At 38.1% G+C, this 21,778-nt stretch overlaps 2 protein-coding genes and 1 pseudogene across 2 annotated transcripts; 2 read left to right on the forward strand and 1 right to left on the reverse strand.

The window, feature by feature from the left end:
• Positions 1-14,978: 14,978 nt before the first annotated feature.
• Positions 14,979-16,817, forward strand: LOC110656199 (uncharacterized). Its single transcript, XM_021812814.2, has 7 exons — positions 14,979-15,232; positions 15,323-15,379; positions 15,514-15,639; positions 15,817-15,883; positions 16,252-16,344; positions 16,429-16,542; positions 16,636-16,817. The coding sequence occupies exons 1-7, from the start codon at positions 15,075-15,077 to the stop codon at positions 16,687-16,689; spliced, it is 669 nt and encodes a 222-aa protein (XP_021668506.2). The 5' UTR covers positions 14,979-15,074; the 3' UTR covers positions 16,690-16,817.
• Positions 16,818-17,015: 198 nt separating this feature from the next.
• On the reverse strand, positions 17,016-20,034 carry LOC110656240 (proteasome subunit beta type-1). Its single transcript, XM_021812879.2, has 7 exons — positions 19,861-20,034; positions 19,660-19,767; positions 19,111-19,192; positions 18,132-18,261; positions 17,912-18,054; positions 17,737-17,823; positions 17,016-17,473 (listed from the first exon to the last, which is right to left on the reverse strand). The coding sequence occupies exons 1-7, from the start codon at positions 19,905-19,907 to the stop codon at positions 17,399-17,401; spliced, it is 672 nt and encodes a 223-aa protein (XP_021668571.1). The 5' UTR covers positions 19,908-20,034; the 3' UTR covers positions 17,016-17,398.
• A 371-nt stretch (positions 20,035-20,405) lies between these two features.
• LOC110656169 (protein cornichon homolog 4-like) lies at positions 20,406-21,220 on the forward strand (annotated as a pseudogene).
• Positions 21,221-21,778: the final 558 nt, after the last annotated feature.

Here is a 21,778-nt window from a genome sequence, read left to right on the forward strand (position 1 = left end):
CCATGCTGAAATGGGCTTGAACCATTCCAGAAATCTGGACAGGAGAGTCCTATTGGTGTTGCACATAACATATTGGTACAAGGCCATGAGTGGGAATTCTATCTCTGTGGAATAGAGGGTAACCATGCACCAGAGAAGCCATAATTCTTCCAGGGTGAGTTCTCTGTTAGGATGGATACTGAAATAGGCGAGGAAAGGGTTATCAGGGATAAAGATAAATGAGGATGGGAGTAATCCTCTCAGATTATTCCTGGCACTTAGATAGTGGAACAGGTGATCCCTTGCAAACTTAGCCATTTTTGTGATAGGCTGGTTAGGTGAGCATCCTGAAGGAAAACTGTCTGAAGTAGGAATCAGGAAATTGTGCATTGGAGAAGGAGTATATGGAGAGGACGATGATGATGCCATAAGGATCAAAGGGAGTGTAGAGAAAGATTGAATGAGGTGGAGGTCCTTGGGCCTGGATAGAAGATCAGGAACCAAGTTATGTTTCCTTTTGATGTGTTGGACTGCGAATTTATACTTGGAGAACCAGTCCTTTAGCCTCAGTAATTGCGGTTCAGGAAGAGACTTGTTTTTGAAGTCTAGAATCTTTGGGAAGGATGAGCTGTCCATGACTACAGTAAAATGGTGGCCAATGAGATGAAATTCGAATCTCTTTATCCCATTTTTGACAGCTAATATTTCTTTGTAGACCGAATGATAATGTTTCTGAGGCTCTGGAAATTCCCCACTAGCATGTTCGCAAATATGCTTTTCTCCTTGTATTTCTTCAATGAGGACTGCACCCCAGGGGGTGTCACTAGCATTAGTCTAAAGGATTCGGTGTCCAATGCTGTGAATCTTTAGAGGTGGCGGATTTAGAGCCACTTCTTTTAATGCCTTGACTGCACATGTCTGTTCTTCTTTCAAAGGTGGAGCATTCCTTTTAAGCATTTTTGACAGTTGGCAGGTGTAGGTGGCCACATGCGGAATAAACTTCCTGATGTAATTGATAATACCAAGGAACTGTTGTATTTGTTTTACTGTCAAGTTCTTATCAGGGAACTTCAGTAATTCTTCTGCAATGTGAGGTCCCGGTTGGTATTTTTCATCTTTGAAATTCATTCCAAGGAAGTCGATATTAGTTTGGGCCAATGAGCTCTTCTTTTCTAATAGCATAATGCCATAAGAATCCACTAATTGTTGAAAAGTAGAGAGAAGTGCCCTATGGGCCGTAACATCTTTGGAGAAAAGTAGGATATCGTCTATGTAGATGAGAGCACTGTGAAGTATGGGCTCGAATATCCTTATCATGGCCTTTTGGAAAACTGATGGAGTCGTCTTAAGGCCGAATGGAAGGACTGTCCATTTTATATTGGGCCGTAGGAATGCAGAAAGTGGTTTTGGGCCTATCAGAGGGGTTAATACCCAATTGCCGAAATCCAGCTTTGAGGTCAAATATGGAGAAGACATGGGCTTCATGGAGTTGAGTGAACAAGGCTTCAGGTTTCGGTAATGGGAACTTGTCATCTTGAAGGAAATGATTGAGGGGCTTGTAATCAATGACAAGTCGTTTCTTTCCTCTTAACCGTTCAGATCTTTTTTTAATATAAAAGGCCTGGTATGCCCACTGAGAGGAAGTGGGTTCTATGGGACCTTGTTGGAGAAGCTGTTTGCATTCTTCTTGGGCTAGAGCCAAGTCTGTAGGATTCATCCCCAGGTGTGATGCTTTTGTCGAGTTGATATCCTCATTAAATTTGAACGGAAGGTTGACAAATAATTCTGGGTTCTTCCACAGGGGGTGGTGATGGTGAAAATGTGCATGGGAATCAGCACAAGATCTTAAGAGGAGCTACTTGTGTTTTTGGAACTCAGCTGAGGCATCAGCCAAAGAATATAACCTTGGGACAGAGGTGAATGGCTGAAAATTCCTCTTATATTTTAATCCTGTTGGTAGGATCTTCAAATGCTTTGCTTATTGATACAAGTCAAAACCTATTAGCAAATCCTTGTCAGGAAGATCTGACCCGATGACCCTGGTCCAGAGGATACAAGTAGGGAAGAACTGAATCTTAATGGGATGCTTGGTGATGAGGCTAGTTTTGAAAACATTCCCATCTGCTGCCTTGAAGTATTCCTCATGAGGGACCCAGTATTATGGAGGTAAAATGGCTAGGTTCATCATGCTTTTGTGAGCCTCGGTATCTAAGAAACCAATGACACTAATGGGCCGTTCATATTTGCTGGGAAGAATATGAAGCGGGACTAAAGGAATTGGAATAGTGTATGGGCCGTGAGTTGATTGAGAGGATTGGATATGTTGGGCCAGGTAAGACGGGTAATGGGCTTCAGTATCTAATCCTGATTCTTCTGAAGAGAAAGAGTGGTCTTGTTCTGAACCAGTATCTGCTCCAAGGGCAAAGACTGTATCCTCATCTGGTTCATTTTGTTTAGAGAACAGGGATTCAACATCATCATTTTCCAGAGAGACGTGAGATGCTTGTTGAATGTGTTGCAGAAGCTTAACTGCCTTATTAGGATTCTTTGGGCAATTCTTGACATAGTGACCATGATTTTCATAGATGTAGCATCGATCAGACTTCTGTGTACCCATTCTTTTCTTTCGAAAATATCTGACTGGCCTTTTTCCTCTTTTCTGTTTGAAAGGGGGTTTGAACCTAGAAGAATACTTCTTATAATGTCGCTTCTTTTTTGGCTTGCATACACAATTCTTCTCCTTGCATTTGATGGCAAGGTGGGATTTCTGATAGACATTTTTCAAGGCTTTGCTATTGTCAATGATGTCTTTAAATAGCTTCTGCTGCTCACACATCTTGTCCAAGCAAGCCAAGGTCATCTGATGGATTTCTCCAATAGTGATGGCATTCATTGCTCTTCTGGTAGCAGCAATGCTTCTATGGAGTTCAGGTTGTAATGCTTCAGGGAGAGAGGCAATGTAAGTATGCTTGAGATTGACATCATTATACCCATTTAGTAAATAATAGCACTGAGCCATTCGCTGGTGTCGCAAGGAGTTTTGCGGTCGCCTGAACGAACCCTCACCGAAGTGGAAAAGAGTGAGGAGTCGCCACTTTAATTTTGAGGGAAACTAAAGAAAACCATTTGTGAAAATAGATTGAAATGAAACCACTTCAAGACAGAGATTCTAGGTTCGGGGTCCGTAAACGGGTGGGGAAGGTGTTAGGCACCCCAACTCGTCCCTCAATAAGGGCAAGTAGATTTAACTTCGCATTCTTCATAAATTAGTTAGGAAGGCTCGGAAGGAAATGTTAATCCTTTTGTCAAAAGGAAATTTTAATTTTTCACTAAATTCGGATCACCCAGATACATAAGTAAATGAGACAACCTTAGTAAATTATTGTTGTATGTTAATTTTATTTGAAAGGAATATTTTATTAAAATTTAATTTAAGAATCGGATAAGGACTCTTTTCCGAACTCTTTAATATTTATTAAAATTTTGAGTTGAGACCGGATAAGAACTCTCCTCCGATCTCTATTTAATATTTATTAAAATTTTGAATTGAGACCGGATAAGAACCCTCCTCCGATCTCTATTTAATATTTATTAAAATTTTGAGTTGAGACCGGATAAAAACTCTCCTCCGATCTCTTCGAAATTTGATCACAGCTATATATCTTAAGAGCCTAAGTTTAAGAGTTCTAGTATTTAAAGATGCCAAGGGTCGTAATAAGGCTTCCTTTAACTTATTGGTACTTTGTGACTAAATAAGGGATGCTGGACCGAATTTTACCGACCTCCCATGTGGTCGCCTTACCAGTATTCCCTCTGTTCCATTTTACTCATCTGAGATTTGATCTTTATTCCGTTTTATGGTGTTATGCCGGCCTATCTTCTACGTCAGCCTAGTGATTCAATTTAGCTATTTCCCCTGATGTGTTATTTAGACCCTCTTTTTCGAAGAGACCCCTAAAATACAGTTACCTATTTTATCCTAACCACTTATATATTATTCAGGACTAAATGACTTGCGTTCCAAAATAATAAAGATCAACAAAAATATGATTTAGCCGACGCAGAAGCCAACTGAAGCACGACCTACCTTTGCATTTTCAAGTGTGATATGACCTTAAAGAAAATAACATGCATGAAAAAGAAAGAAAGAAAAAAAAAATAGAAATATGTAAAACAAGAACTAAATAAAATGGCAATATGAACACTGACCTGTAAGAAGTCGGATTTAGTGAGCTAACTACAGAATCACAGAACGTAATAAAATCGCAAGTCGGTTGCCGGGAGACTAAGGTCCGCCTTGAAACAAAGAGTACTTCACTAAATGCAATCGATTCAGAATTATACCCGAGTTTAAATGAGATTGAACATGGACGACGGAAATAAAAATACGTATAACCGTGAATGAAAAATGGGAATGCTCTTTGGATAATGAGCAGTGAAAATAAAAAGTTCCAGTGTTCAAAATCTTTTAAGAAAGCACTTCAGGAAACTGGTTCCAAAAGCTCTTCTTATGAAAGCAGAGTAACAATCTGAATTAAATTTCAGAGTTCTTCCACTATATTAACAACCTTCTTTTCTTCGTCCTTTTTTCGTCTCCCTTTGAACAGTTTTCATGCAGGTATTTATAGGAACCGGGTGCTCCCCATGAAGGGTCAGGATCTATTTTGAGGGAGATGGAGGGTCAGGATTTCGAAGGACATGATCTGAGGCTCAGGAATTAAAGAGGATCAGAACGGACGGCTGAGATCCTCTTTAGAAAATTTGTCATTTTCCTCTTCTAATCTGACGGTCCCAAATTCTCTTGTCCGGGGGGATCTGAGGGCTAGGAGTGAAAGGCGCTGGTTTTGTCGTCTTCCTCTTTGATCCAAGGGCTCTGAGCTCGTCCTTAAAAGTTGGATCAACGGTGGAGATTAGGATGTACAGTGCATGTCAGAAACGTGGGCGATTCTGGGGCGTGCGATTGAGATTTTACCTGGCAATGCTTTTAACTACCTCGGTTCTTGTTATGGTGACAGCAGTAGGCGCCCTTTCGTTTTCTGTTCTCTCTTGCTTTTCGATCTTCTCAACATGGTCCTTCTCCGATCTTTCATGCCGATCTTCCCTCTTCCGATCTCTATTATTCCAATACTTCCCTTAACCAGGCCCGGTCCGGTCAAAGCATTAATTCCCCTCAATTCCCGAAGCGTCCGCTTCGTTTTCTGCTCAGCAATAAATGCTTGATTTCCCCCTATATATACCCCCTGACAGAAGAAACTTCCTTCATTCGATTTCCCTCTTTTCCTTCTTACTTTCTAGTTCTAGTTGCCCCGACAGAAGTTCCGGCCATGATTGTGGTTTTTGAACCCTTTCCGATAGACTTCTTTGTTCCTCGACTGAAAACTCATGACCCTGGTGATCGAATAATCGTGATGACCTTATCTGATGATGGTGAGAGAACTAAATCAATTAACCAATCTGGATTGCGGACCTCGATTATATCGATCTCGAGTCGTTCAACTGGCATAATCGGCGAACCGATTTTGACCGAGCAAATTGTTGATGTTCTGCCGACCCTTGACGGTTGCTCTTCCAAGTTTATTTGACTTCTCACCACATTGGGTGTTCCGACAGCGGCTTCCCTCCACATTGGGTGTTCCGACAGTGCCTCGGTTCTGGTCGGTGACACCCCTTTGGATCAGTCACAATGTTGACTATTGACACAGGCTTCTTTAGATAGGATGTTCCGCTGATCTTTTAGAGATCGGCCTTTTGATGTAATCAGATCTCTAATGTATTCCTATCTTTAGATCGCCCAAATTATGTAATCTGACTTTTGGAAATGTATTCCGATCTCTTGAGATCACCCAAATGATGTAATCCGATCTTTCGGAAATAAAGATTTTATTTTGTCAATTATTATCTTATTAATTATTTTCCGAGCTCTAATATGATTATCCGATCTGATTCTTTACCTGAATGACACTTATCCGATCCGTAATTCGAAACACCCGGATCTGCCGCTTTATAATTAACCGATCTCTTTATGGAATCTTAGGAATATGCGTGAGACGTGTCAGAACAGCTGGCGAGTCCCGCTAACCGATGCACTGCCTGGAACCTCGTGAGCATTAAATGCTCGGACGAGTATAAATAGGGGTGGGGGGTTAGCCATTTGCTCCTGTATGTCATTTTCAGTCTCTTGCTCACAACTTCAAAGTTCTCTCGTTTTCTCAAGTTCTTCCGATGCCGATCAGACTCTTGTAAGGGCTTTGATCTTCTTTTAGTTTAAATTCTGTATTTCCTTTGAAAATGAGCGGCGCCGAAGGTCAGAGAGCGACGAGCCCTCCTTCCATTCAGTTCTCGTGGTCGTCTGATGAGGAAGAGGTGGTCGGGCCAAGCGCACAACCAGAACCTCTTAGGGTCTCCGTTCCAGCTCGGGGGCGGATCGCACCATCAAGGCATGCACCTTCTTTTAGGAGGGAGAATCTTCCTATGGACGAGCTGCCATCGATCTTGCAAGAATCCGATCTGCAATTGTTTAGCCAGGAGTACAATATTCATCCTGATTCGTACGAACTTATCCGGTGTCACGGCGATCACCGAGCCGATCACTTCTTTGAAGAGAATGACATGGTTATGGTATACGAGGAACAGTTAAAGGCCGGTCTTCGGTTCCCTCTGGATGACTTCTTCAAGGAGGTCCTAAAATATCACCGAGTGCATTGCTCAAGTTCATCCTAACTCGTGGCGGATCTTGGTAGCCTTCCGAGGCCTGTGCCGAGCTAAGGGAATCAGTCCTACGGCTAAGGTGTTCGCCGAACTGCACAGGCTAACTCGCCGAAAGGACGATGAGCACTGGTTTTTTCAGGCGAAGCCTCATTGTGGGCTCTTTACCGATCTGCCCTCCTCCCTTAAGAATTGGAAGAACCGCTTCTTCATTCTGAGGAGCAAAAATCCGACCTGCTTTGAGGACTTCCCCCGTAGCTGGTGGCATCAGGGGCCCTTGATTCCGAAGCGTATTACCCTGAGCAAGGAGGAGAGCTTAATAGTGTTGGAACTGAAGAATCAGGCGGCCACTCAGAAGTTCTCCTGTTTAGATGCGGTGACCGCCGAGCTGCACCATTGGACCACACAGCTGATCACCGGCCAAGATCGTGAACTTCCGCTCTCTGACCTCGGCATTGGTATTTTCTACATCTCAGATCTCAGGACCTTAGCGATCTCACTGACCTCTTCTTTGTGCAGGTATGGCGGGTGGTGAGGGTTCCAGGAAGCGGAAGAAAGAGAGAGAGATTTCCCGGAAGGTAAAAGAGATGAAGCGTTCGGCACTACGTCAAACACCCGGCCATGAACCTGGGGAGATACGAGGAGACCCGCCCCGACCTTCGGGACTGCCAATCACAGAAGCTGTCCGATCTCCTCCTCGACGAGAAGAGCCGCCTCCACCTCCTCCGGTTGCTCCAAGCACAGAAGGGGGTCGTTTTCAACCTTCTGGGAGGCCCCCTTCTCGTGGCGCTCAAGTGCTGATCGCTTCCCTGGAGAACAACCGGACTGTTCGGGAGAACCCAGGTTTTGCCAAAGTCTTGGGGTCTTCCATCTGCCTTCGGGAGGATCGGGACCGACTGTCTCCGGACAATCTTGACGACATCCTGACCTAATCCATGAGTTTGAATGTAGAGTGCCTGGTGAACCAGCACGTAGTCCGAGAAAAGGCTCACCGCCTGGGTAAGGAGGTCGAGAAGAAGAGTCAAGAAGTGGCCTCCCTCCGATCCCAACTCTCATCCGCTCAGGATTATATATCTCAAATTGAGGGGCGTATGAAGTACTATGAGGATAAGCTGGCCGAGCAGACTCATGTTCTGGTTGAAAGGGATCATGCTCTTAGAGAAGTCCAGGCGCTCTGGGCCAACGAAGCTGCTCAGGTCGCTCATCTTACTGAGGAGCTTAAGGCAAAAGATGAAGAGATGGTGACAGGAATAGCCGGTGCTTATGTGAACGCTCACCAGGATCTCTTGGCCGAGCTCCAAAAGCGTTACCCAGAGGAGGACTTCTCTTGGATGGCCGACCTGGCTCCCGGAGGCGAGGAGGAAAGCGAAGAGGAGGTCGAGGGTGAGAGAGAAAATGAGCAAAATGTAGATCAGGCTGGGGGTGATCCCCCCGCCGAATGACTTGTACAAATGTTGTTATGAAATGAAATTGCCCTTTGTTCAATGATTAGATGTGATTGGAAAATCTCTGAATTGCCTAAGTATTTGATTGTCTGAACATAGCAAAACAAGAACTAAATGCAATTATTAATCTAAGTGTAAGAGATCGGAAAGCACAATAAGCATGAAATCGGTAGGGAAGAAATGCTGAACAGGACTTGATTAAAATTGGAAATTTGACTTGAACACTTAAGACCGGAATCCTCATTAAACCGAACCAAAACCTTAGCTCTTAAACTTTTGAAAGGGAGATCGGCAATAAAACTGGTAAGAAAAAAAATCTAGAGTCAGTTCATTTCGTTTGTCAACAGAGATCAGGAATATACTTGACTGGTCCGGAGATTCGACAATGGGTTTGAGAGATCGGTAAGGCTTTGACTGATGTGAGGACTTAGCATTGATTCAATTCTTTGTGAGGAGAGATCGGAAATGTGACTGTCTATCAAAGTGGGATCGGAAATATGATTAGCTGTCACAGGGAGACTTAGTACTGGGGATCGGTTTCGAAGTTTTATTGATTTTGAGGATCGACCAAAATATGGTGTCGACAGCTGGTAATGCCTTTCAATGTCTGTTCTCTTTAAAGAGCAGCAACGCATATCAAAGTACTCCTGGCATAACTTCTTGCTGTATAAAGAGGCATCTCTGAGGAACTCAGCAAAAATAGCATTGACAGCCTGTATAATATTCAGGTGACAAAATTGGGCTTTATGATATTCTCCAATTGAGGCAAACCAGAATTGTAATGTGCTAACAGTCCGAGAGATAAATTCTCTAAGAACAGCATGAGAATCGGCACCTTCTCGAAGCATCTGAACATCAAGCCAAGCCTTAAATTCTGCAAGACGATATCTCCATTTTGAGGGAGGAACGTCATCTAGTGTGAATCATGGGACTGAGCTGGGCCTGGATTGCTGTTGGGCTTAGAAATTAAAGTCCAGGATTGGATCATCCTCTGGGATTTCCATATGTGGGTCTTGGGCTTGAGGAGGCCCAGTGGGAGGGCCTGTAGTGCCATTGGTGGAGTCTGTAGTTGGGGAAGGACCTGTTTGAGATGCAGTTGGCTGAGGGTCAGCCATGAGCAATGTCCTGATATCCATTCGTCCATCCTCACTGTCATCTCTAGACGAGTCATCTGAAGAGTTGTCTTCTGATTCAGAGGGTATAGATACCATATGTTGAGGAGGAGGATCAGGGTACATTTTGTCCTTTCCCTTATCAACCTTTCTTTTTGGAGGATGAGATTCCTCCGAAGAAGACGGGCTCTTTGGTTCATATCTGGTAGGTGTGGGAGCAGGTCTGAACAAAGGAGATGGGTGGTATGTGGTTGGAGGTGGTTCATATGAGTAGTTAAAAGGACCAAAAGGAGAGTAAATAGGTTCAGGAGTAGGAAGGAAAGGATTATGAGCCATTTGGGTGGAAAATGGGCTGTAAGAAACAGGAGCCTCTGTTGGCTTATGCAGGTCTGCTTCAACCCAGGCTAATTGTTTTCTCAATCTTCTGATTTCCTGTTCATTCTGGTTAAACTCCATGCCAAACCTCCGTTGTTGGATTGAGGATCTTAAATCCTTGTCAAGTTGGGCAATCTTGCCTTGCAAGTATTTATACATGTTCTGGGCAAATGCAGTGAAAGAATCGACCTTCTGATCAATAAGTTGAGTCCTGGCGAGGACTTGATCAATCTTGGAGTCAATTCGTTGTAATGTTTTGTTATGGACAGCTGCATTCTTTGTCTGCCAATTCAGAACTTCTTCAGCTTGAGTGATCGGGGTTATCTGACCTTCACTATCAACCTTAGTTGAGTGAATGAAAGGTCTGGTGGAGATTTTGGTCAGCTGGTCTGTCTGTTGTGTCAATGGGGGAAAATCTACTTCATAAGAAGCAAGTGAGAACATCATACAGGGTTGCACCAAGGGAAGTGCAGGAGGAGTGGAAGAAACCGGTTTAAGAGGGGGCAGTTTCTTTCCTTCTTTTCTGATGATCTCAAGAGCAAGCTCATAGATGGGAAGAGGCTTTTTCTGCTTGGTTTCCTCATGGATACCAATCCTTGGGCTATTATCTGGATAGTCTCTGCTAAGAACTTGCTGAGGCTTGTAATAGGCTTTCCTCGTTCTTTTGGTAAGCTTCATCCAGTTTTTATCAGACAAAGGATGGTCATATTCATTTTCCCAGTAGTTATCACAACAGTCACAGTCTTCATCACACATTCCAGATCCTGGGAGATCCCAGGGACAGTGACCATCTATCTTCTGAGGATAGATGTAATGATTGTCAGGTGTTACTGCTCCGATGGGAAAATCTTCTTGCTCATTTTCTAATGGCTGGACCATCATGGTTTGGAATACAGGCAAAGATCCTGTAGAATGCCGAGGTGGCTGGAAGGAAGTCTGTACTGTTCCATCAGGATTTCTCCTGAAAGAAGATTCTGTGATCTGGATTAGTTTAGAAGTTGAATGAAGCCTTTCATAATTGGTTAACCAATCCTTTGGGATGAGTTGCTCAAGCTCATTTCTAGGCAGCTGTCTAGGTATTTGGACTATCGTCGGAGTAGTCTCAGTATCTGCTAATACGAGCAGGGCGTCATTTGATACAGATGGTTGGGACAGATCTACTGCATGATCTTGCAGTCTATAGATGATCTGGTGGTGTAACGTAGCCATCATGGAGGATGTGACTTGTGCTGCACCAGTGAGTTGAACTTGAACCTTCAGGGCGATGCTAAGATGGGGATCTCTTAGGGAGAGATTGTAATTAGGGAAGAACGTCAATACCACACTCCTAGCATGCAAGGTGGTAAGACATGTCCTTATCACTGCATGTTCATATTGCAGGAACCTTGTGTCAAGGAGAGACACTCTTGTTGTTACTGGAAGCCCACGCCTTCCATGTAGACTAAGGATGAGTCTAACAGCTTCGAAGTGTATATGAGAAAATCCCTCCTGTCTCCGTCTAGGAATCAACTGGGGTGGAATTTCTAGGGTTACATACTTTTCAGCTGATGAGCTCCGAAGAGAGCATTGGTCCATTATGGAAGCCTGAACGTATTCTTTTGATAAAGATCTTCTGGAAGAAATGAGAGATCTAATAGATCTGGTTAAAGATCCAGATCGTCTATAAATGTTGTAAGGGCTGAGAAGTGGTAAGAGAGATTCTCCAACCTGAGCATCTTCAGGCAAGGTAGTTATCTCTATGAGATTATTAATTCGGGAAGACAGTGTTCTTTGTAGTGGTGAAGAGAAAGAGAGAGAAGAAGTGAGGTTGACAATCTCAGAAGGTGAAGGGGACTGAAGAACAGTTTCAGTAGCAGGATGAGGTGTTTGACAAGCCATACTTGGTACGTGGCGTTGTGCCTAGAGGTTTATTTGAAAGAGAATTATTTGATGTATGAATATTGATTATCATCTGACAATTATAATAAGAAATTATAGAAATAATAACACTATTAACTTTTTATCTCTTCACAATTAACAAAAAAAAAAAAAAAAAAAGAAAGTAAATGAGGGATAGACCGGTAGATAGGATTTTTCACTTTACTTTTATTTAATATATAATAATAATAATAAATAAGAAAGAATAAAATTATATTTTATTATTCTTTATAAACTGCAGAAAAGTTAATTGTACTGTTTCTTATAAACAGTAAAAAAGTTGTTTATTTTAGTATAATAATAATAATAATAATATGTGTATTAAATTTAATATTTTAAAAAATAAATGTACATTTTAAAAACATCATTTACAATAATACATTTTATCTTAATTGAAAAAAAAAAAATCAACAATTGAAGTATGTGACAAGTTGGCCGCTGAGTGATAGTTGAAGTGCTTGCATGGCAAGTTAAAAAAAAAAAAAAAAAAAACAAAACAAAACACAGGAATGTCACTCACTTTAGCTGCCTCTCTATGTATAAATTGATGATTTTTTTGGTAATTCGATAAATTTATACCATGTTTGGATGAAAAGAAAATAAGGATGGAGGAAAAATTATGAAAGAAAATAATAGTACTTTTTCTTTTTCTTATTTAAGTATGAGAAAAAAAAAAAAAGATAATAACAAATAGATATTACTATTTATTTTCTCGCGGAAGAGATTGTGGGGTGGTCTTACTATTTCATATAGAATTAATACATAAAATGATAAATTAATTAAAAAATAATATATAATTATAATAGGTAGTTATTATTTAAAAAAAAAAATTGATGTGAACACATGAAAAAAAAATTAAATATTATGAGACATACTCATATTTATTTATATAATTCTAATTAATTTATTATTTTATGTAGATTATTCTACATAAAATTATATAATTTTTTCCATTTTAAAGAGAATATAAATAAAAAACACATCAAATTATTATTTTATCCTTATAATTATTTATTTTAATTTTAAATTAAAAAAATAAAATAAATATTTTACTATTTAAAACTACTTTTCCCTTTTATTTCATTCCTAATATCCAAACAAAAAGAGAAAAATAACTTTTATATCACTTTTATTTTTCTCTCTTATTTTCTTTCTTCTTTAATAAAGTTCTCAAACATAAATTTAAGTGTGAGATAAAAGTCACATGTAAAATTATATTATAGAAAATGAAGAAACTTGCGGTTTTAGGAAAAAATTTATATATAAAATTAAAAGTTTCAAAAATATAAATTTAAGTTGAAGAACAATATATTATTTCAAGAGAATTTTTAAAAAATAATTATTACAATAATTAAATTTCAAGGAAGGAATATAATAATTTAAAAAAATGATATATTAGGGATGATAATAACTTGAATATTTATGATTAATTATAATAAGATATATTTTGATAATATATAATCGAGTTTGAAATGAATTCAGATGTAACAGATTTAAGTTAAATTTAGATTTTGTTGTTCGGTATTTATTAGTAATCCTATTTATATAAATAATTAATATAAAATATATATTTTTATAATAATATTTATATATTTTTAAATATATTATATTTTAAATAAATAGAAATTATACAATTATAATATTAAAATTTTAAAATATAAATTATTAATTAAAAATATTTTTATAAAAATTATTAATTAAAATATATAAAATTAAACGAATCCAAATATTATTTGAATAATAATACAGAGTATACTGTTGCCAATAATTAAGTCCAAAACTTAAGACATCTTAACAAAAAAAAAAAAGGCTACATATATAAAAAAAAAAAAAAAAAACTTAATAATAAACAAGAAGAACGGAAGAGATAGGCGAAGATCAACGCTAACCAACAAGAGCAAAGGCAAGGAAGCAAAACCACAAGCATCAAGCAAGTAAAATCCCACTCACGCACCTACAAAAACAATTAAAGTTGGTACTGACAAAGACGTAATTACAAAAAAAATCTTGAAAAAAATTCAAGAAATCCTAAACCCCATCAACCCTCAAAGCTCCCACTCACTAAACCTCTTTGACGAAGTAAATTTGCTACAAGGGAAGGTAAGATGGTAAACTGATCAAGTAAATTATTAGGAGGGTGGACCAAAATGAGTGTGAAGCTTGAAAGCCTTGTTTGTCTTGTGGTGCCACGACGAGCTCATCTAAAGCCAATATTCTTGCTCATTTTGGAAAGTGAAAGTTGAAGCTACGACTGAATCTCCCAAAGGTTGGCACATAGCTTTCTAGCAGAGACGATGGTCATGGCATTGAGGAATTCTTGAACAGGGTTGCTACTCTTATCAATTTCCATCCAGAGAAAAGAACTCAAGCCTCTAAGTGGGCAATGGAGTAGATAGGCCTCCTCTTTTCCCTACCAGTATAATCCCATGCTTGAACTTTTCTCCGCCCTCCAATTCTTGTGTAATCCTGCCTTTGACATGGCATGATTTCAATTCTGTCTCATAAGAGCCACAGAAGGGCAAAACTTTTAATTAGCCATTAATACAATAACTAAACTCACATTTGGCCACTTAGAAAATTATAGGGGATAATCATCAGTTCATATGATGGACCAGCAAAATAAAAATAAAAAAAAATCTTTTTTTTTTTTTTGTGGAAAAATGATAGTTGCTTCTGATTTTCTTAGTTTCCACATCAACCAAATAGATTAATACCAAAAACCACTCCGCTAGAAAAAATTAAAAAAGAATATTGAAAAATTATCAGCTTAAGCGCAAAGAACCAATTCAAAGAAAACTACAAAATTCAATTCATTCAACAAGAATTAAACATTCATGTAACACAATACAAGACTCAAAAACCCTAGAAATTTTGAAGCGTTGACCACAATTGAAGAAGTGATCATCCATTAAAAGGAACCTAAGAAGACGTCAATAGAGAGAGGGAGATAATCGAATCAATTTGGATTAGAGTAAAAAGTGAGAGTTACAAAGAGAGAAGAGGAGTTGTGGATGGGAGGGGTACTTGGAGGAAGAAGAAGGCAAGAGTAGAAAAGTTTTTTTGAAGTGTCTATTATTTTTTAATAATAATATATTAATTAAATAAAAATAAAAAGATTTATTTATAAACTAAAAATAAAAAGATAAAAAAATTTTCTTTATACTGTGACGCAAAACGTGTAAGGTAATTATTGAACAATTAATCATCATTTTAACACGTTCTTTGATAAATTGATCATAGAATTATATTAATTATAATTTTTCAAAAAAAGTTTCCATTTTAAAAATTTGAGGTGCTATAAGAATTTTTTTTATATATATCGAGTGTTAATTTATATATTTGAAAAAAAAAACAAAAAAGGAGATCGTTCATTAGACCGTCAACACAGCATAGCCGCTGCCAGTTCCCAGTTGGGCTGCCGCTCTGATATATATATATATATATATATATATATATATATATATATATATATAAAGCCCGCAGAGTTTCAAAGTCAGGAAAGGTCGAGACACGAGAAAACAGAGCTCTGAACTTTTGAAAAATGGCTTCAATGGCAGCACAAACAAGCGCCTATTGTGGCTATTATTATAACACTCGCAGCAAACACCATATCGGTTCAGCCCGTCCTCGAATCCTCCGTTCTCATCAGCAAAACGATGAAGATAACAGCAACAAACCCAGTGACCAAATTGCTCGAAGGTACCCCCTATCTGTTTTGTGTAAATTCAAATGTGCCAGTATAATATCCTCTTGCTGAAATTTTCTATCAAAATTGTTACGAATTTGAAGGGAAATTATACTTAGGAGCAGCGAATTAGCAGTAGATGGGGCCATTTTCAATCTCAGGTATTTCATTACCGCTTAAAATTCCTGCATTTACCGATTCACAAGAAACAGCGAAACAAATAATTTGCCGTTTTGGATCTCGTGGAAGGATAGTGTTATTTATATAAAATTGATGACTTGGTGATTGGTTACAGCGGAAAAAAGCCTGAATATTTAGGGGTGCAGAAGAACCAACAAGCACTTGCTTTGTGTCCAGCTACCAAGAATTGTATATCAACTTCGGAGAATATCAGCGATCTTACTCATTATGCCCCTCCTTGGTAAGGTTCAAAGCCTGTGTTAATAGCGTTGAAAAAAGAAAAAGGAGATGGAAATTTAATTTGGCAGAGTTGAATAAATTATACTTCCACCAACTATTCTTGCTTGTGTTAGGTGCCGACCATGTCCAGTCAATGAAAACGTGATTGATATGTTGATATATATATATTTTTTTATAGGAATTACAATGGCAGTAGAAAGAAGCCTGTGAGTAGAGAAGTGGCAATGAAGGAGCTTCTTCAAGTGGTAAAAATTTTATTTTCAGACCCCATCTAAACTGTTTCGAAAGAAGGATGGCATAATAGATGAAACCATCCCACAGTGATAGGATTATTTTCTCTTTTATATATATATATATATATATTTTTTAAATAATAACTTATTAAAATAAGATTTATTGGTTTCAAGAATAATTTAATAATATAAATTATTTAATTTTTGTTGAAGTAATATAAATAAAAGATACAATAAAAAATAAAATAAAATTTATTATTTTAACCATGTTATCTATATATTATTATTTTTTTTGGGTCTAGTTGGGCCTTTTAATATGCAGTGAAATAAGCTGAAGCTGGTGCCTTTTCGAAACCTAAAATCGGTTGCCTTTTTCGCAGATAAAGACAACAAAACCCGATAAATTTACACCGCGGATTATAGAAAAGAACGAAGACTATTTGCATGTGGAATATCAAAGTCCCATTTTGGGGGTACGTCTAAACTCTTCTGAGATCATTCGATTCTGTGACTGAATAAATGGTGGTAATCCTGAATTCTGCTATAATTTGAAACAGTTAGTTGATGATGTTGAATTTTGGTTTCCACCGGGCAACAACTCCATTGTGGAGTATCGATCTGCGTCGAGGTTGGGAAACTTCGATTTTGATTACAATAGAAAGAGAATCAAGGTACAGATTTGCCTACAACTTTGGCTTTCACTCTTTCAATTACTCTCGCCTGTGTATAAATTTGTTTACTCAACGACCCTGGGATAATTACAGACATTGCGACTGGAGTTGGAGAAAACAGGATGGGCTTCTGCTGAAAGCTTCTGACGAGGAACCAAAAAATGAAAAAGCCTTCTCGAGGGCCACTGCTCGCTAGCTGATCTGATACTTGGAACTCTCTGAACTCTCATCTTGTAAATCATTAAGAATTTAAAACAAGGAATAAATTCAAACCATTATATATATATATATATATATATATATATATATATATATATATATATAAAATTTCAACACCTTGTGGTTTGAGAAAAAAAAAAATTGGTTCATTCTTCCTTAAAGAGTGAGCATAAAACAGGATAAGTTATATTTTACAAATGTTTTTCTATAGTTTGATGTACTAACTAACAAAAATAATAAATAATAAATCAATATAAATGGAAATATACGCACTTAAATTTATGCGCTAAGCGAAAAATGTGAAGCAGGTTCTCGAGACCATTTCCAAATAGCCAACTTTCTACATATAAAGGAGCACAATGGACTTCGTGCATTAAATTTCTATCCACAGCAAACTTTTCGGACAAGCCAATTTAAATGCCAATTGCATATGTCCCAAAACATGAATTGCATCATAACTGAACATCTATACTAGAAAATTGCATTTGTTCAAGTTGACTAATTTAAAAGTTATACTGATCAATAGGATGAAAATGCTTAAATAGCTAAAACATCAACCTCGGTAAGTGTCAACCAAGGGGTAATCCATGCAATTCCTCCAGTAACTTGTGATAGGACCAACAAGATTTTGGACAGATTAATCTTTTCTGAGTTCCATATACTCATGACGGATACCATCAGCATTTAGGATGACAATTTCAAGCTTGTCTCCCTGTTGAACAAACATGAAAGGTAAAGGATAATGGCATACATGAACTACAAACACCATTAAATAGCAAGTGCATAGAGAATATCTATTTGCCCATTTATTTCTGTGTCTGCATGGTGAATGTGCATCTTCTGCATGTGTACACATGCACGTGTGAAAAATTAAAGCACTTTCCCTCATCTTGCCTTCCTTAAACAAATTAATAATTAAAAGAAAACATAAAATAAAATTAAATAATGGTAATGGTACCAGAAACAAAAACTTACAGTGTAGATATCCCTCTCAGTTGCAGATGCAAAAACAGTTTTCACTAAGTCAACAGCTTCCAATTCTGAAAGTGGAGTTACAGCATCCTGCATAGTTCATAGAATTTCAAAATCGAAATATTAAAGATATATCTGAAAAATATTCATCTACACATAAGATAGGCCAAGCGCATACCTGGGCAGGCAATAACAGAGGGCTGGGAGACTTCAGTTGGTTATCCAGAAAAGGCATGATAAGAGTGGAACCAGAACCTTGAGCACTATATCCAACCCTCTCATAGGAACCAACAGCATCATAAGTGTAGACACAGCCCTTTCCTACAGTTTGGGAATAAGAAAAGCATTGTTAAAACCAAGAAAGAGCTTAAAACAACACCACTAGCTTCTATTATTACCTTCACTATCAAGACCACCTAGAACATTAAAAGCATAGTACGGAAAGAAGCGTTTATAGTAGAGAGTGTTCGAGAGTAGTTGAGCCATGGCAGGACAGCTCATTTGCTTGTTGTGTTGGTGTTGATAGATCTGAATTTAAAAAGAAAAATAAATGATGGCATTAGCAGAAGAACAAGTGTCAAATCATCAAACACAGTTAAAGGCCGTTATCAAAACCATATAATCACAAATTTGACGACATACAGCCATCCTTCTTAAAATACATACAACCCATTCAATCCACCTACATTTGGTGTACATCATATGCACAAAAGTACAGGCACACAAATACACTAAAAAAAAATTCTATTGTTTGCTGCAAAAGACCATGACTCATAATAGAAAATTCAAGTATCTAAAGAAATCAACATAATTTTACATCAGTTATTCCCCCATTGTCATTTTAAAATTTAATATATGTTCAAGCCCGATGAAACTGAAACTTAAGCAGTTAAAATGAATGCAATTACAAGTAAAGTACATGGATGAAGACATGAAAAATGTATAAAGATAAGTTCAATACGTAGTCTGTCCACCTCCATTGAATACAAAAGTAGGCTCAACTATTCTGATATCAGGCCCCATTGGCTATCAAATACAAATGACTCCACATGGCTGCAGACTTGCCACAACCGTCAATGGTAAGAGTCCCTTGTTTGTCACAAGAGAATCTTCCAACTAGATGTCAAACCCTCTCACTTGAGTGTGTGTTATGTGATGCCTTTAATTTTATTCTCAAACATGTTTGATCCAGGAAATAATGTAGTCAAAAGAAATGATGCGAATAAAATCTTAGATTCACATTCAATTAAAACAACATGATCACTTCCAATGAACTCCAGTTTGGGATTACGGTTTAGTTGTTGTTGTGAATCACTTGCAATGAAGAAATACCACTTGACAAAATCAGTAATCAATTTATGGTTTTCGAAGTCTCACCAAGTGCCTGGCTGCCAAATGCTTTTGTAGGGCTTTGACATCAGCTTGAAAACCAGAAGACGCCATTACACTTTTGTCAGCTCTGAGAACAAGAAGATCACCAAAATACTGAGTTAAATTTGATTATGCCTTCAAGTATAACTTGTATTTCACAATCAAATGACGTCAACTGCAATGCTCAAGATATATGCCAAATTTAAACCAATTCATTTCCATGTTATTCATCTGCCATATACTTTACCTTAGCAAGCGTACAAATATTTGAAAAGGGTGAAAAAAACCTAAAAATAGCCTGCTGTGCACCCAATTTACAGCCAATTGGCGCACGACATTCATCAATCCGTTTCAATGAGTATAGCATTTTCAGAATTAGTAGAAACCAACAGAAGCCCTAAGAACTCCGTTCAAAACCTAAAATACCCGAAAACCACATTAGCTCCCACAATTCTCACAAGATACCATTACAACCCAACGACAATAACAAGTAGCCACACTTAGCCGTTCAATCTACACACAGAAAACGAAAATCGAGAATTGAAAAACACGCACAGTTTACAGATTTTGGAGTACTCCCGGGTGAGAATACTGTAGCCAGTGGACATTCGAGTGTCGGCGGCGATGACGCAATAATCTGCGCCGGCAATCGCAACACAAGATCTGCAAACAATCAAAAATCAAATCAACAATGACAAATCACATAAAGAGCCAGCGACGAAGATGAAGAGGGAGATTTTAAAGAAGAAAACTTACCCTCCATTGTTATCATATGGAGACCAGTTAGCTTGTTGCTTAGTCATAGCGTATGAAGCAAAAATGTAGATTCAAATAGAAGATGAAAGATAGGGCAAATAAATTGCAGAATAAAGCTTTGAGCTGCCAAGGTTTGCCTTTCTAGTCTTTTATTTCACCGGATCTGATCTGTCTTCGGCATCAAGAAAACCCAAAAAACGTCTGCAATCATGCGGCGCCGTTTGCGTCATCTTGTGCATGGAGTCGGGCCGGGTCAATTCTTGCCCTTTTTAAAAATTTTAACTCAACTCTTAAGAAAAGCCCATTGAAAATAGTTGGGCTCAATAAATAGTGCATGGGCCCATCAGAGTTCAGCCTGATCTAATTGGACGGTTTGTCGAACGACGCCGTTCATTTTTAACACAGTTAACGACGCGTCGTTGAGTAAATAACAGTTCTATGCATGCATGGCTGAGCGAAAACTAGAGGGATTGAAATTCATATATAGAGAGAGAGAGAGAGAGAGAGAGAGAGAGAGAGAGAGAGAAGGAGAGGAAACGAAGCAAATGGGGAGCCTCTATGCATGGCTGCTGAATTTCTTTCTCCTTATATCTGTAATTGGCATCATCGCATTCCAGGTCTTTTTTTTGTCCTCCTTTTTCCGCCCTTTTCTCTGCTGTTTAATTTATTTTTATTTGATTTAAATTAATTTCATAAATTTGATGCATAAATAGATTTGATTTGGTTTCAGCTCATGTTCTTGATGGATCTGGAGTTTGATTATACGAACCCATACGATTTAGCGTATCGGATGAACTTGGTTATTTTCCCTGAGTATTTTGCTCAAGGACTTCTATGCCTCACCTTTCTATTCAAGGGACAATGGTTTTTCTTTCTCTTGTCCCTTCCCTACCTCTATAACAATATCAGATTGTAAGTTTTCTTTTTCCATCACTAACCCATTCAATCATTTACAAGAAAAAATCATCATATAGAAATAAGTAGGTTAAACGTGCAAGTTAGGACCATAAATGGGTTCTATTTTAATATCCTTTTTTAGGTGTCATAGTTCCAAGTTATCGATTCTACCAATATGATTTATAAACCTATGCTTAGGCAATTGCAGAGACGGCACTTAGTTGATGTTACTGAGATATATAACGAGTTGAATAGGGAAAAGCAGCAGAGGCTTTTTAAGCTTGGCTTTCTAAGCTTGGCTTTCTTGTAATTCTTTTGTTTCTTTGTTTATTCTGGTGATGTGATAAAGTTGCACTTCAAACCTCAGTATTTTGCTGATTTTTTTTAAGTATTTAGGGTGTTGATTTCATTTGAGTAATTGTGTTTTAGGTTTGTTTGGACAATTGAGGAAGAATTGGAATAATCAGAATTGGATATTGTTGAATCACAATTCATTGATGGAGATCATTTAGGGTGATATGAGTGATATGGACATTGGCAATGGCAATGAGTGGTGGTTTTAGGCAGGGTTGTTGCCATTGCAATGTCATTTACTGTTAAGGCATCGGTAATGGTAATTCAGGTTCTTTTTTTTTTTTTTATCATGTGATGATCCATCAGATATGCTTAGCAGCCTGTTATCTAATGATACTGCTTTGTTTCAAGAGATTGAGATAATAGTGTTCCATGTGTGAAGCACTGACATAGATTCTACTTTTATGAGCTGTTACTCACCAATCTTCAGGTGGCAGTGTTTATTTACTTTGCTCTTCCCTTAGAGAAATACAGGAGCTAGCACCATCTTCAAATTTTGCAACACTAGCAGGCCATATTCAATGGTGTTGGACTTTCATTCTTTTTTCCTTCTCTGAAATACTTACAAGAGAGAGATCACCCGAGTATAATCAGGTAGTTTGGCGATACAAATAGATATCAGGATTCAGGATGATTTGAAAAGCTTCTATCTAGGAGTTCTGCTAGA

The sequence above is a fragment of the Hevea brasiliensis genome, chromosome 9 (assembly GCF_030052815.1).
Source record: "Hevea brasiliensis isolate MT/VB/25A 57/8 chromosome 9, ASM3005281v1, whole genome shotgun sequence".
NCBI classification, from domain to species: domain Eukaryota; kingdom Viridiplantae; phylum Streptophyta; class Magnoliopsida; order Malpighiales; family Euphorbiaceae; genus Hevea; species Hevea brasiliensis.

Bases quoted from the DNA above. Each gene is read 5' to 3' on its own strand.
- LOC110656199 (XM_021812814.2), top strand. From the start codon at position 15,075: ATGGCTTCAATGGCAGCACAAACAAGCGCCTATTGTGGCTATTATTAT. The intron at 15,380-15,513 runs GTATTTCATTAC...GATTGGTTACAG, and splicing joins GGGGCCATTTTCAATCTCAG to CGGAAAAAAGCCTGAATATT. The intron at 16,345-16,428 runs GTACGTCTAAAC...AATTTGAAACAG, and splicing joins ATCAAAGTCCCATTTTGGGG to TTAGTTGATGATGTTGAATT.
- LOC110656240 (XM_021812879.2), bottom strand. From the start codon at position 19,907: ATGACTAAGCAACAAGCTAACTGGTCTCCATATGATAACAATGGAGG. The intron at 19,193-19,659 runs GTGCGTGTTTTT...TCTTGTTCTCAG, and splicing joins TACTCCAAAATCTGTAAACT to AGCTGACAAAAGTGTAATGG. The intron at 18,262-19,110 runs GTGAGACTTCGA...TTTTAAATTCAG, and splicing joins ATTTGGCAGCCAGGCACTTG to ATCTATCAACACCAACACAA.